Source organism: Hylaeus volcanicus, chromosome 2, assembly GCF_026283585.1.
Source record: "Hylaeus volcanicus isolate JK05 chromosome 2, UHH_iyHylVolc1.0_haploid, whole genome shotgun sequence".
Taxonomy (NCBI): domain Eukaryota; kingdom Metazoa; phylum Arthropoda; class Insecta; order Hymenoptera; family Colletidae; genus Hylaeus; species Hylaeus volcanicus.
The window spans coordinates 5,514,958-5,527,551 of NC_071977.1; the positions used below are offsets into that span (position 1 = coordinate 5,514,958).

At 32.9% G+C, this 12,594-nt stretch overlaps 3 protein-coding genes across 9 annotated transcripts; 1 reads left to right on the forward strand and 2 right to left on the reverse strand.

Annotated features, from left to right (window-relative positions):
* Positions 1–22: 22 nt before the first annotated feature.
* LOC128872313 (uncharacterized) lies at positions 23–5,337 on the reverse strand. Of its 6 annotated transcripts, XM_054114887.1 has the most exons (10): positions 5,084–5,336; positions 4,675–4,904; positions 3,951–4,193; positions 3,783–3,866; positions 3,024–3,332; positions 2,478–2,576; positions 1,738–1,980; positions 1,597–1,653; positions 771–1,231; positions 23–317 (listed from the first exon to the last, which is right to left on the reverse strand). In XM_054114887.1, the coding sequence occupies exons 3-9, from the start codon at positions 4,186–4,188 to the stop codon at positions 1,218–1,220; spliced, it is 1,044 nt and encodes a 347-aa protein (XP_053970862.1). In that variant the 5' UTR covers positions 4,189–4,193; positions 4,675–4,904; positions 5,084–5,336; the 3' UTR covers positions 23–317; positions 771–1,217. The 6 variants fall into 6 exon arrangements, with proteins under 6 accessions (XP_053970862.1, XP_053970861.1, XP_053970860.1 ...); XM_054114886.1 differs by having other exon boundaries at positions 4,771–5,337; XM_054114885.1 differs by having other exon boundaries at positions 4,675–5,336.
* A 1,350-nt stretch (positions 5,338–6,687) lies between these two features.
* LOC128872318 (NADH dehydrogenase [ubiquinone] 1 beta subcomplex subunit 9) lies at positions 6,688–8,048 on the reverse strand. The gene is made up of 2 exons (XM_054114902.1): positions 7,818–8,048; positions 6,688–7,106 (listed from the first exon to the last, which is right to left on the reverse strand). The coding sequence occupies exons 1-2, from the start codon at positions 7,925–7,927 to the stop codon at positions 6,782–6,784; spliced, it is 435 nt and encodes a 144-aa protein (XP_053970877.1). The 5' UTR covers positions 7,928–8,048; the 3' UTR covers positions 6,688–6,781.
* Positions 8,049–9,248: 1,200 nt separating this feature from the next.
* Positions 9,249–12,326, forward strand: LOC128872312 (uncharacterized). Of its 2 annotated transcripts, XM_054114882.1 has the most exons (6): positions 9,249–9,531; positions 9,648–9,883; positions 10,376–10,511; positions 10,773–11,229; positions 11,326–11,506; positions 11,918–12,326. In XM_054114882.1, the coding sequence occupies exons 1-6, from the start codon at positions 9,524–9,526 to the stop codon at positions 11,977–11,979; spliced, it is 1,080 nt and encodes a 359-aa protein (XP_053970857.1). In that variant the 5' UTR covers positions 9,249–9,523; the 3' UTR covers positions 11,980–12,326. The 2 variants fall into 2 exon arrangements, with proteins under 2 accessions (XP_053970857.1, XP_053970856.1); XM_054114881.1 differs by lacking the exon at positions 11,918–12,326 and having other exon boundaries at positions 9,256–9,531; positions 11,326–11,865.
* Positions 12,327–12,594: the final 268 nt, after the last annotated feature.

Genomic DNA, 12,594 nt, shown 5'->3' on the forward strand with positions numbered 1-12,594 from the left:
TCTACGGATAAACGATTCGAACTTAATTTTAAATAAATGTTTATTAAAGGCTTCGAACCAGTGTAGGTCCACACAGGTCCATTTGCTTAAGTTACATAACTTACAGAGAAATTATACATTATTATACATTGCACTTCCAATAAGCTATTATACAACTCATCTACTAAATTTATATATACATCTATAATGCATCATTGATGTGTAATGTATTTCATTCTTTCATTTGTAGAAATATGCAACATTATGAATTATAATCCTTCAACAATATTCTCTAAGTGAAGATGACATTCTTGATGAGGTTATAAAGACTCCCAAATCTGTAATTAGTTGTTCCACGTTAATCAAAATTCTTTGAACCATGTATTAGTAAATTTATATTATTACGTATGTCCCTGTAGTACAGAATAAAATGAGTACTTTGTTACACCCTACAGAGACACATACATTAATATAAATTGTCCACTGGTCAACATACTATACATCTGTAAAAGACCTAAAATATCTGTTGTTTTTAATGATACAAAGGTATGTCTCCAGAGGAAAGTGTTTAGTTTGGAGGGGACATACTATGACAGGCAAAAAACTTATTAGTAAGTTTGTCAATGTTTTTTTTTAAGTGGAACGAAGTATTTTTAATAATGTATTCTTGTAGCTGATAAAAAAACAAATTCGAACATGTGTGATTCCTCTACTCTATCTATATAATCTCTTTGATGGGAAACGTATGGCTCTAGCGACGAGTTATGGGAAGATGCCGCCATATTACTCACCTACAAGTAGCGTGGAATTTTTCGTAAATGTTAGCGGCGTCGATCCTTTCTTTTGTTGTTTACAGGTAGATTAGGTCAGCGAAGGATGTTTTTTCTTCGTAAGATAAGTCTACATTGTACACGATGATGACCGGTGTGTCATATCTTTATTAAGCCGATTGAATTCATCATCAGCTGTAGGACTATTTTCGTATGACGAGCGTGTTACTTAAGCTATGATGCGACGTGAATGCGTTGAAAACTGCGTTGGTCGTTGACGCCCGTACTTTTTTTCTAGACACCTTGATAGCCGGTATAATATGCCGTTTCTCATTGTCTGACGAGTTCGACTTAAGCCGCGCCGAGTAGTACATGCTGTTGTCCTAGGATAGTCAACGAAGAGTGCGAAACGAGAAACAGTCTTTGTAAACTGCGTTGAGATCTGGAGTGAAACTTCCTTGGCTATGTCTAGCTCAACTTTGCTGCAACAGATCGAACGGTTGGATAGAGGCTACACTAAGAAACGGATTACAAATTCGGCATTAGTACGATAGATAATGTTAGGTCATTCTCTAAATTCATCCCACAGATTGTGTTTATATTTAATACATTGAGTACGGGTGACATGATATCTCGTCTTTAGCAGGCACTATATTTAACAACAATATAAGAATGCCTGAGAAATATGTATGCATTTGTGTATGCGATGCTTAGGGGAATGTGAGACAGTTCGAGTCGTATTGTGGTGCGTGCGTTACTATTTATTCGATCTTGTGTGTTACTCGTTCCAAGAAATTAGATTTTAAAATTGTTTCATTTTAATATGTATGTTTAAACATTTTCTTACCAGTATGTTTCTCCGTAGTCACACTGTGTTGTGCTAAACACTGTACGTTTATAGACTCTATAAAATATTAAAATTATAAATAATAAAGTAAGCTACGAATGTACCTCTTTCACTACAAGTTTATTCTTAACATATACATACCTGGCAAATACAGAGTGGGTACTGCTGTTCTACTCAAATGGGTTGACAATTTATAACGGTCTTCAAAATGAAGATCACAAATCTTTGCACTCTTTGGTATACTTGTAATCAAATCTGGGTCACCGCATGCCGCTATCCATTTCAGGCGGCGTTCCCTATCTTTTGTAGCACTAGGGAATTCTCTCATTCGCCGATCTTCGAATTCGCATCCTTTTACCTTACATTTCGAAGGTGGTCTATTTTCTAAAAAAAAAAAGAGAAAAATATATGAAGTATGACTTGTACCAACAAGTTACACTATCCTACGCTATAATTTGTATGTGGAGATTAAATATTAATTGTAAATAAATTAATAGAAATTTATTTTCTAATGAAATGTATTTCTTTTTTGTTAAAAAAAAAAGAAGAAAAGAAATATTGTATTTAGCATTTGACTTGATTTAAGAATGGTGATTAGGGGATTCCCTGATGGTGTTCACTGATTCGCTAGGTATATAGTTGCGATGTCTACTAGCGCTACCTATCAAAATTTTCACTAAATATGTTTTAATATGTGTGTGGATTTTGCTTCTGCAATGAAAGTACTAATATTTTATCATTCATTAAGTATTTTCTATTAAACTTATTTTGTCCCATTTTTCGACATGTGACTTATTAAAGTTTCGAATAACTTCTAGCTATCTTTCAATACGTTCCGCAAACCCACGTCACAAGCAACCTTTCTCTTAATGTGGTCTTACGTCTTCGTAGTTCGTATATGGCGCTATATGATAATTTCTGCTTCATCTCACCAGGCAGGTCCTCCCTTCTTGTCGTGCAGAACCGCTGCAATGCTAATTCTAAATCACAGAGAAAAATAAAATAGATGAATATCATAAATTACTACATTTTTTTAGTAAGAGATGCTCTTCTTAGTTTGCAAAACTCTGCAGCAAGAAATTATTTTGAGCAAATTATTTTTATTAAAATATTTTATTAATTATTTTAATCGTCTAAATATCTATTTAATTTGCGATTTCTTTATAATTTTACAAGCATCAAAAACATGAAAATTAATATTATAATATGATATTACTTGTACAATATGATTTAATTTTCTAGGACACTATAGTGTGATACTTCTTTAAGTTTTAATTTGTAAAACAATGTTTGCTAACTTTGTACTTTAATAAACTCTATAGCTGATTTATATATAGCTGTTTATTTTCAAACCTAGGATTTACCCTGAATTCCTTGACAATTTATAGAAAAATAATTCTATTATAAGCTACAATATGCTTTACTACCTTTTTCTCTTTCCATTAGTTCTTCAGCAGTAATGGGTACCACAGTTTCCTCTATAACCTCTGCAATTTTCTCTGTGACCTCTGCAGTTTCCTCTGTGACCTCTGCAATTTCCTCTGTGACATCTGCAATTTCTTCTGTGACCTCTGTAGTTTCCTCTTTGACATCTGCAGTTTCCTCTGTGACCTCTGCAGTTTCCTCCATGACCTCTGCAGTTTCCTCTGTGACCTCTGCAGTTTCCTCCATGACTTCTGCAGTTTTCTGTGTGATCTCTGTTGTGTCCTCCCTGTCACTCCTGTGTCCATGAGTATCTGAAACATTCATCACAAAGGGAATTTAAGGGGGGGGAGTCTGGTTTAGCAGGTTTAAAAAATCGACTTTTTCTTTTTGCTTAAAAATCTTCCTAACCATATGGAGAATGCTTCCGCGAAAGTCTACTGTATGCCCCTGGAATGTCAGATTAGCTTCATACAGCCGTATGAATATAAAAACTTTAAACGTATTTTTCTTAAAACTATTTATACTATTTATACTTTTTTCTCAAAAAGACATAGCTTATCGAATTTTTATCCGATTCAATTGATTCAAAATTTAAATTCAACATAATTAAGTTTATACGTGGATGAACCTCGACTCTTTATGAATTATTAATATCACATGATTTGATTAACATTAATCAATTAGATTTTAAATTTGCAAAGGCTATACACAAAAACTGAGTTTTATTTGATTATAATATGTATGTTTGATCATTTGGTTACCAATGTGTGTCTCTGTAGTTACAATTTCTATCGTCTCCATTACTTCTATTTCTTCTTGGACCGAACATTGGATATCTAGAGGCTCTATAAAATATTGAAATTATAAATAATAAAGTAAGCTATGAATGTACCTGTTTGACTACAAGCTTGTTCTTAATGTACACATACCTGGCAAATACAGAGTCGGTACTGCTGTCCTACTCAAATGGGTTGACAATTTGTAACGTTTCTCAAAATGTGCATCACAAATCTTGGCATTCTTTATTTTCTCTAGGGTTACTTCTGGATTACAGCATGCCGCTATCCATTTTAGACAGCGTTCCTTATCTTTCAACGAACCAGGGAATTCTCTCAATCGAGCATCTTCAAATTTGCATCCTTTTACCTTACATCTCCTAGGTCCCATAATTCCTAAACCAAAAAAGGCAAATACATAAAGTATGGAAATAACTTACATCACTATATTATACTATACTAAATTATAATTTTTACACTAAGATTAAATATTAATTGTATATAAATAATCAGAATCTCATCTTTTAATGAAATGTATTTTTTTTTGTAAAGTGAAGAGAAAAAGAATATTATTTTCAGGGTTTTACAGTCCTAACTCAAAAATTATGACCGACTACCGATCACTGCCGACATTGAGATATTCACAATAATTTGGTGGTTCCCAGCTTTTCATTGAATACGTTCTGGGTATGTAGTGTCTACTAGCGCTCCCTACGAACTTTTCATTAACCAAAAATGTGTATTCAATATATTACATCTACGCTTGGATCTCCCGCATTCGAAGTGATTCGAAGTCTCGCATCTTCGGAATGCGATTCACGATTGTCTAACTAGATCCTTAACCTAAGCTAGTATAACTATGTGCGCGGACAATTACCTGACGATTACCGAGTGCAACTTTGTCACACCGTTGGTGATACTTGCTACCGAAAACGATCCTTCAACTACGATCACCTGTAGCTTAAACAGTTACCTCAAGACAAATTCAAATGGTCCCAGGTCGAATGTGGATAACCTCTTGACTGGAATCACGCGTTGTGAAACGATTCCTGTTCCATGACAGAACGCTTGCGTTACCCCAAATGGCGACCAGGGAAGACGTTAGTACTGTCGAAAGCGGTGTGGTTAGAAACGTATTGTTTGAGAAGATCAGCCGGAGAGACAAACGTTTTAAAAGTAGCGGGCAAAAAAGACACGCCTATTTGAAATTACAGTATTTTCCAAATATTGGTATTTTAGGTTAAACTTTACTTTGGCGGACCTAAAATTTTTAAGTTTTTTTTCACCTGAACCTGTAGATTTTGGCGAGTGGAATCCGAAAATGCTGATTTTCAGGCGAGGAATCCACTGGTTCAGAAGTTATGAGCAGTTGAAGGTGAACCTTTTTACTGTATATCTCCTTATACAGTCTTCATGACATTTGTATACAATTTATCTACAGATAATCTTTAGATTGCCCTGCACTTGACCGGCAGTCCATTTGTTATTGCAAAATACATATGAATTTTTTGAGGCCTATATTTTTTTGAATACCTATAGATAATATATACACATATTCATATATATATATACAGGGTGTCCCAAAAGTCGGGGAGGAGCCGGAAATGGGGGGTAGCTGAAACGATTCTGAACAACAATTTCCTTTGCACAAAAATGTCGGATGGGGCTTCGTTAAGTAGATATTAATAAAAAAACCCGACCAATCAGAGCGCGCGTATACCGTTGGAGCGGCCGCGATAGCGTATGAGCGCAGCCGCCTAGCGCGTAGCCTACGCTCAACCGGCATACTCCGCACTCTGATTGGTAGGGGTTTTCACTTAATATCTCCTTAACGAAACCTCGGATAACATTTTCGCTAAGGAAAAAGTTGTTTGAAATTACCTCCTGAACCACCCCTTTCAAGATGTTACAACATTTTTAGGACACCCTGTATAGTCTTCATGGCAAAACCCTAGGCTTCGAATAAATCTGAAGTTTGCCGACACGTTTGTCTCGTTTTTTCTGTTGAACATTTTCCAAAGAAGGAAACGAGAGAAACACATCGGTAAACTTCAGATTTATTCGATGCCTAGGGTTTTGCCCATCACTGCACTGAACTGATTCATAATTCTGGGGAATTTTCTGCTGAACACGTACTTACTAGACAAGTACTTCCGATATGGAGCGTTGATCATCAGTCTTTCCCCTTCTATGCGGCTTTTACGTGTGTTTACTACCAAACTAAAAAATTCAAACTAATCACCACTTTTCTGCTCGCTCACTATTGGTGAATCTAGTGGTTCTACGTTTCTAGTAATATGGATCATGGACCGGGATTAGCAGAGATGGGCAAAACCCTAGGCTTCGAATAAATCTGAAGTTTACCGATGTGTTTCTCTTGTTTCCTTCTTTGAAAAATGTTCAACAGAAAAAACGAGACAAACGTGTCGGCAAACTTCAGATTTATTCGAAGCCTAGGGTTTTGCCCATATCTGGGGATTAGTAATCTCGCTGGAATACGCCCTACGTTTGGTACACGTCTGAAGTTAGTAACTAGTAATCCATACTTATATAGTCAAAGAGATGACTATATTGTCCTCTATGCGAACAAATTGTTTGATAATCAGATTATTGAAAATTTTAAAAATGTACTTCTGATTCACACAACATTATAGATGAACATTATAGATTCAAAACTTTCAAAAACTTCTAATTTTGAATAATGTAATTCGAAACTTCAGTCTGGAATTAAAAAATAAAGCGAAAATAACTGTAGTGCATTGTATTGATTTTGTATGAACCTACATACAAAATATAAATTACAGATTAAATGTTGAAGATATTTATTTATTAAGTTAGACTTCTTGAGTTTGTTAATAGCAATATATTAGATGGTAAATAAAATGAATAATTACTATTTATAACGCATGTTTACGTATATTTACATAAATATTACATATAACTATTGTAACCATAAAAGTATTAATGTATTCCACTGTGAGCATCTATTTATCTGCAGCAGGTTTAGGAATTTCAGGAAACATCTTATTATAGAGCTCCTCATACTCCTTCTTGAGCTCCTCTCTGCGTGCAAAATATTTTGGATATTGAGCCTTTTCCATTGGATGCCAATAGTCAAGTACAGAATCTGGAGGAAGAACCTCGCGTTCGTAAGCTACTCCGCCTACGGAATTAGCAAACTTTTTTGGCTGCCAATGCATTGTTTTGAATAGAGTTTCTTCAGCATCTAATAGAATTTGTTTTGCAATACGAGCATCACGTATATTTCGATTCTCCTCGAAACGTTGTCTCATTAAAACTGATTCATACCTTAATCAAAACATTACTTAAATCCAATATATTTTAATAAAACTATACAGGATATGACAATTTTGCCTCTACTACTTTCAACCATAACTTCTTTAATTCTAAATGGGTTTCAAAATCATTACTTTTATTTTGCAGATAAGGCATTAAAGAGTTGTTTGGTATTAATTATTTGTATTTGAAAAATACAAGATGGAACAACTACAAGGAATAAAAGATAAAGCAGAGATCAAAATGTTTCATTGTTCTCTTTCATTTTTCATAACATTTTTTTAAAACCTTCTTTAATGTAACATTTATTTACAAAATATAGATATTAAACATTTATTTTCAACAAAATAATACTACAAAATGTAAAATACTTGTTTAATTTTTCAAAAGGACTTTTCATAATTGTAAATGAAAAGGACTACGCTACATAATATTGATTTTATTAAAACACTGGTTTATACAAAGTTAGAGAATAATTTATGACGTGAAAACGTGTAATAAATTATTATAACTCGTTTTTCTAAAATCATAAACCAAAATCTTTCATACGATTTTGTTATATTGAACTGTAAACTATGTATTTTCAAATAAAACAATTGTAAGAAGCTCTTTGTTAACTCATTATGTCATTTGGTTTTTTTTTCTATTTTCGACAGAGCGAATAATTTTGTAATTCACTGTATATGAAAAAGTTTGAAGAAAAAAATATGAGCATAAACATACCTAAGATCAAGTCTGTTGTGATGATAGTCTTCTAAGGATCGCAAAACACGTTTATAAAGATTGCATACTCTTCTGCTATGAGAAATTAATTCCGATGGTAACTGTGCCATTCTTTTTTACCTCAAAAGTACACTTTCCTAAAAATGTTCTTTTTTCCGAAAAACCAATTACCCAACAGAACAGTCATTGACTACATAGAACGACCAAACGATCATGAACCACCATTAACTAGATCCGAATCTGAAACTCTGAATTTCAACAGACTTCAGATCTATAGAAATTATATTCTTTACAAATTATTTCAATCGTTACATGGTTGTTTATACGAATATTTCGTGCTTAAACATTAATACAGTTAAATTAGAAAATAATTTTGTCGATAATTATGTTATTTCTGAATATGTTATATACAGAATAAAATTTTATCAAATCCAATATGTTGAATGTTTGAAGTACTGGATCAGGGCCGCTCTTACCAATATTGGCGCCCCGGGGAAGATTATCTTGGCGCCCCTTCAGGGGCTTAAAATTTTTAAGAAGAGAAGACAAGGTAATAATATCAAACGATGAATCTGTAGCTAGATTGTAAAGATTGTTAAACTACAAATATAAATTACAAGTAAACTAAATTACAAATATAATTTATATAAATTATATATAAATACAATATAATGCATATATTGCAATATATGCAATATATATCCAATATAAATTACAACTAAACTAAACTACAATATAAATTAAACTAAGGGTGTCCCAAAAATGTTGGAGGTCCTTGAAAGGGGTGGTTCGGGAGGTGATTTGAAACAACTTTTTCCTTGACGAAAATGTACGAGTCTTCGTTGAGGAGATACTAACAGAAAACCCCGACCAATCAGAGCGCGAGTATGCCGGTGGAGCGTAGGTACGCGCTAGGCGGCTGCGCTCATACGCTATCGCGACCGCTCCATCGGCATACTCGCGCTCTGATTGGTCAGTGGTTTTCCTTAATATCTCCTCAACGAAGCCTCGGACAACATTTTCGCTAAGGAAAAAGTTGTTTCAAATCATCTCCCGAACCACCCCTTTCAAGGTCTTACAACATTTTTGGGACACCCTGTATAGCAGCTGTACTATATTCGTATACTAGGGACACTGGACTGCGACGCCCACAAAGATTTGGCGCCCCGGGCGGTTGCCCGACCGCGCCCCCTCCCTACTGCCGGCCCTGTACTGGATAGATATAATAATAATATTAAAATTAAGAATTTTATCAAAGCATGAGAGAATCTTTAAAAATGCATCAATAGAAATGTAAAATAAGCTATAGATGATAATATGTAGCATAATTACAAACAGACTTCCGGGGAAAAAATACGATGGATGTGTAGTTAGTCGCAAAGAATGGCGATTGTTGTTTAATTTACAAGCCCTCTATTTTTCAACATACTTAACGTCCAGTGCTTAGAGCGCGACGAAAATTTTCCTTGACCTTTCATTATATCTTCGTGCAGGAATTTAAACCTCATTATCCATTTTGTGTGACAAAATTGATTTCAACATTTACATCGAGCAACGAATCCAACCTTCAATTTCAGTTTCGAAAAAGAAAAGGAATGTTTTAACTTACTTACAGACAAATGTAACATTAAAACAAAAATTCGTACATTTTGTCAAACTTTTTGAATAAATTCGTTTATTTACATTACGAGTAACATTAATAATGGATGGAACTGTAAATTTTATTTTATTTTATGACTAAATAATTTTTCGATAGTTGCTTTAAATCGCAGATTGAACGCCGGACTTCTTTGCAACGAATGAACATTTTAGTTCAAGTTGAAATTGTAGGATCGAGTTTTCAATATCGACGACTGTAGTTCGTTTCCTTCACGGAACGATTTTCAACGGACGAAAAATGGTGCCGACGATGCCGCCTGATTCGCATAAAATTTCATTGAAGATCATCGACGCGATAAAACAGCACCCGGTTTTATATAGTGCCGAAGTGAAGGGTTCTTCGATTAAGCTTCAGGAATTTCGGCAGAAGGTCTGGAAGAGGATTTCTGATGAACTTGGTCTCGATCGTACGAACTCATTTTCTTCTTCTTCCACGTTTTTTTTAAACGATTTCCGATGTTTTTATTGGTACAACATTCTTTTCACTAAGAAACCTTTATTAATTCTGGCAAATTGTTAGCACAAATTTAAACGTTTCCGTGAGCTTCATCTCGTTTTTTTTTTTAACAATACTAGACGTATTTATGCGCATACTGTAAACGTTAAATAAAATTTGTTTTCCAAAACAATGTACATGTGACAGTTAATAAAGGAATATTTTTAAACATTCAAAAGTTACTATAACTTTGTCGAAAATCTTTTTAATCTGCAACAACAATTTTTATTTTAACTTTGCAGGTTCTGTTTTACCATATTTAATGAGCAATATGTTAATATGTTGTTTTTATATTTTAACTTTGTTAATTTAATACTACATATTTTGTTGTAAATTGAATTTTAAATTTACTTATTAAGTTAGTGAAACGAATATATTAATATAGATGAAATAATGTCCTTAGCTACCTGGGTGAGATTAAGATGGAAAAACTTAAGGGATACCTATTGTCGCATACTTAAATACAAGAATAGAACGGAAAAGGGAGTTCGTAGAAAAAAATGGATTTTTGAAGATCATCTGAGCTTCTTAAAATTTCCGTAAGAATGTTATGCAGCTTTTCATTAATGCAATATTATCAATTTATTAATGTAACATTACTTATATTATATCAAGAGTATATTTGCAATTTTTGCAATTTCAGTTTTTATGTTCATCATATATAGCTAACTTAGGTGCTTGCATATGCTTTCATTTTTCGCAAATTTAATTTTATGTAGGAATATCCCTCTGACTATATGTTTGTTTATTGTATCAAGCAAGTATGTAAAACTTAAATACTATTAATACTGTTAAATTAGATATGAATCGGATTATCAACCGCAAAGTATAGAATTAACAGAAGAATACATTCAAGATATTAATACTGGTGGAATCAGTTCTGAAGGTTTATTGGAGCAATTGGAAGATCGCAATGATGAAGATTATAGCGAATACTTGGAAGTTTTGGAAGAAACAACTGCGGATCCAGTTTTAGATTGTGATTCCTTAGAATTGAATGATAATGAAGACAATGTGGTAAAAAGTCGAGAGATAGAAGAAACAATACAAAATGATATTGACATGTACACGCAACAAATTCAATCAAAATATAGAAAAATAAGACCAAAGAAGATGAAAGTTGAACCATCAGAAGTGCCTACAACCTATAGTCTCATAAAAACCTCACCTTTTAAGAGTAGAACAATTGATACACCAATTTTTGTTACCGCACCAGCTGCAAACAGTACTGTCAAAAATACTTCCACCAAAGCAACGGTAAGTTCAAACATAACAAATCATGAAACTTATTCGCCACTATAACTAGTTATCGCCATTTTTTAATTTACTAATATATTCTTTTTAAATACACAGAACAATTACAACCAGGTCTACTTAGCACCAGAAGGAAAAAGTAGTATAGAATTATTTTTTGATAGTATGGCACAAACTGTTAAACGACTTCCTTCAAAAGTGCAAGCTGATATTAAAATGAATATTTGTAAGATTGTAACAGAAGCAGAGCTCAGATATTCTGGATGCAATAGATCACAAGGTACTCAACAATTTATTGCCCCATCTGGAATGATTCCTAAATTAGTTTTGATTCCATGTAATATGATTGATAAACAAAATAATAAGGGTTGACAATTTTTAATGATCTTTTTTAAGAAAAAGATTTTGTAACATATTAAAAAATACAAGGTAGTTTAATCAAAAGATTGTAAGAATTTAGGAAGGAAAGAGTCAACAATTAAAACAAAAACAGTGTCCCGATAAAAATAATTTTTCTATTTAGTGCCAGAATTCATGTTTTTGTAATATAAATTGATAAAACTCAATTAATTATATACATAAGTGTTATCATTAAATTTTTAATTATTGTTATACATAAATATACTTATTTTAATAGAATTCAGTATCCATAAATGTTCATTCATACCCAGTTAATAAATTTTCTTTGCAGGAAAATCTCTTCCTTTTCCTACAGTAGACATACGACAAACAGGACATTTTTTCTTAAAGTAATTATTAAGTAATTATCAAATTCATACTGATCAATGTATTTAGTAATTTTTTTTTTTCTAAATAAGATCGTAATTTAGATCGATCTAAAAAAGATCGGAGTATGATGATTTTTACTGTAACATTTGTGAGATGTTGAATATATTTTTTGGATAATGGATCAAACGTTAATGCTTTTGTCATTGTGCCTTCTTATTTTCAATATTCATATATACTTGTAGTAGTGCTCACACTAAAAATAGCGACATAGAAAGTCAATACCAAATATGTATCTACATGCTTTTATAACAAATTGCTTGAATATCATAATACATATCAATATCAGTCAATAAATTCTCTACTTTACCTCAAGCAGTATATTTTTTTCTACATGATATTATTTGAAACATAACTACCATGTAAAAACAAAATTGAGTGTATAAATCAACGATTCCCAACCTAGGGTACACATATCATAAGGGGTACCCAAAAACAAAATGAAGAATGTAGTAACACTTTATTCTAATTATTGTAAGATCTTGCAGATATGAAATATTGTATTATTTCGGGGTAGAGATACTCATAACTGATATACCTAATCAAGGAGTACAGGAAACAAAAAAAAAGATTAGGAACTGC

Bases quoted from the DNA above. Each gene is read 5' to 3' on its own strand.
- LOC128872313 (XM_054114884.1), bottom strand. The intron at 1,981-2,477 runs GTAAGACCACAT...TTTTTTTTTTAG, and splicing joins CATATACGAACTACGAAGAC to AAAATAGACCACCTTCGAAA. The intron at 1,654-1,737 runs GTATGTATATGT...AATATTTTATAG, and splicing joins ACCCACTCTGTATTTGCCAG to AGTCTATAAACGTACAGTGT.
- LOC128872318 (XM_054114902.1), bottom strand. From the start codon at position 7,927: ATGGCACAGTTACCATCGGAATTAATTTCTCATAGCAGAAGAGTATGC. The intron at 7,107-7,817 runs GTATGTTTATGC...GTTTTGATTAAG, and splicing joins CACAACAGACTTGATCTTAG to GTATGAATCAGTTTTAATGA.
- LOC128872312 (XM_054114881.1), top strand. The intron at 9,884-10,375 runs GTACGAACTCAT...TAATGTCCTTAG, and splicing joins TGATGAACTTGGTCTCGATC to CTACCTGGGTGAGATTAAGA. The intron at 11,230-11,325 runs GTAAGTTCAAAC...TTAAATACACAG, and splicing joins ATACTTCCACCAAAGCAACG to AACAATTACAACCAGGTCTA.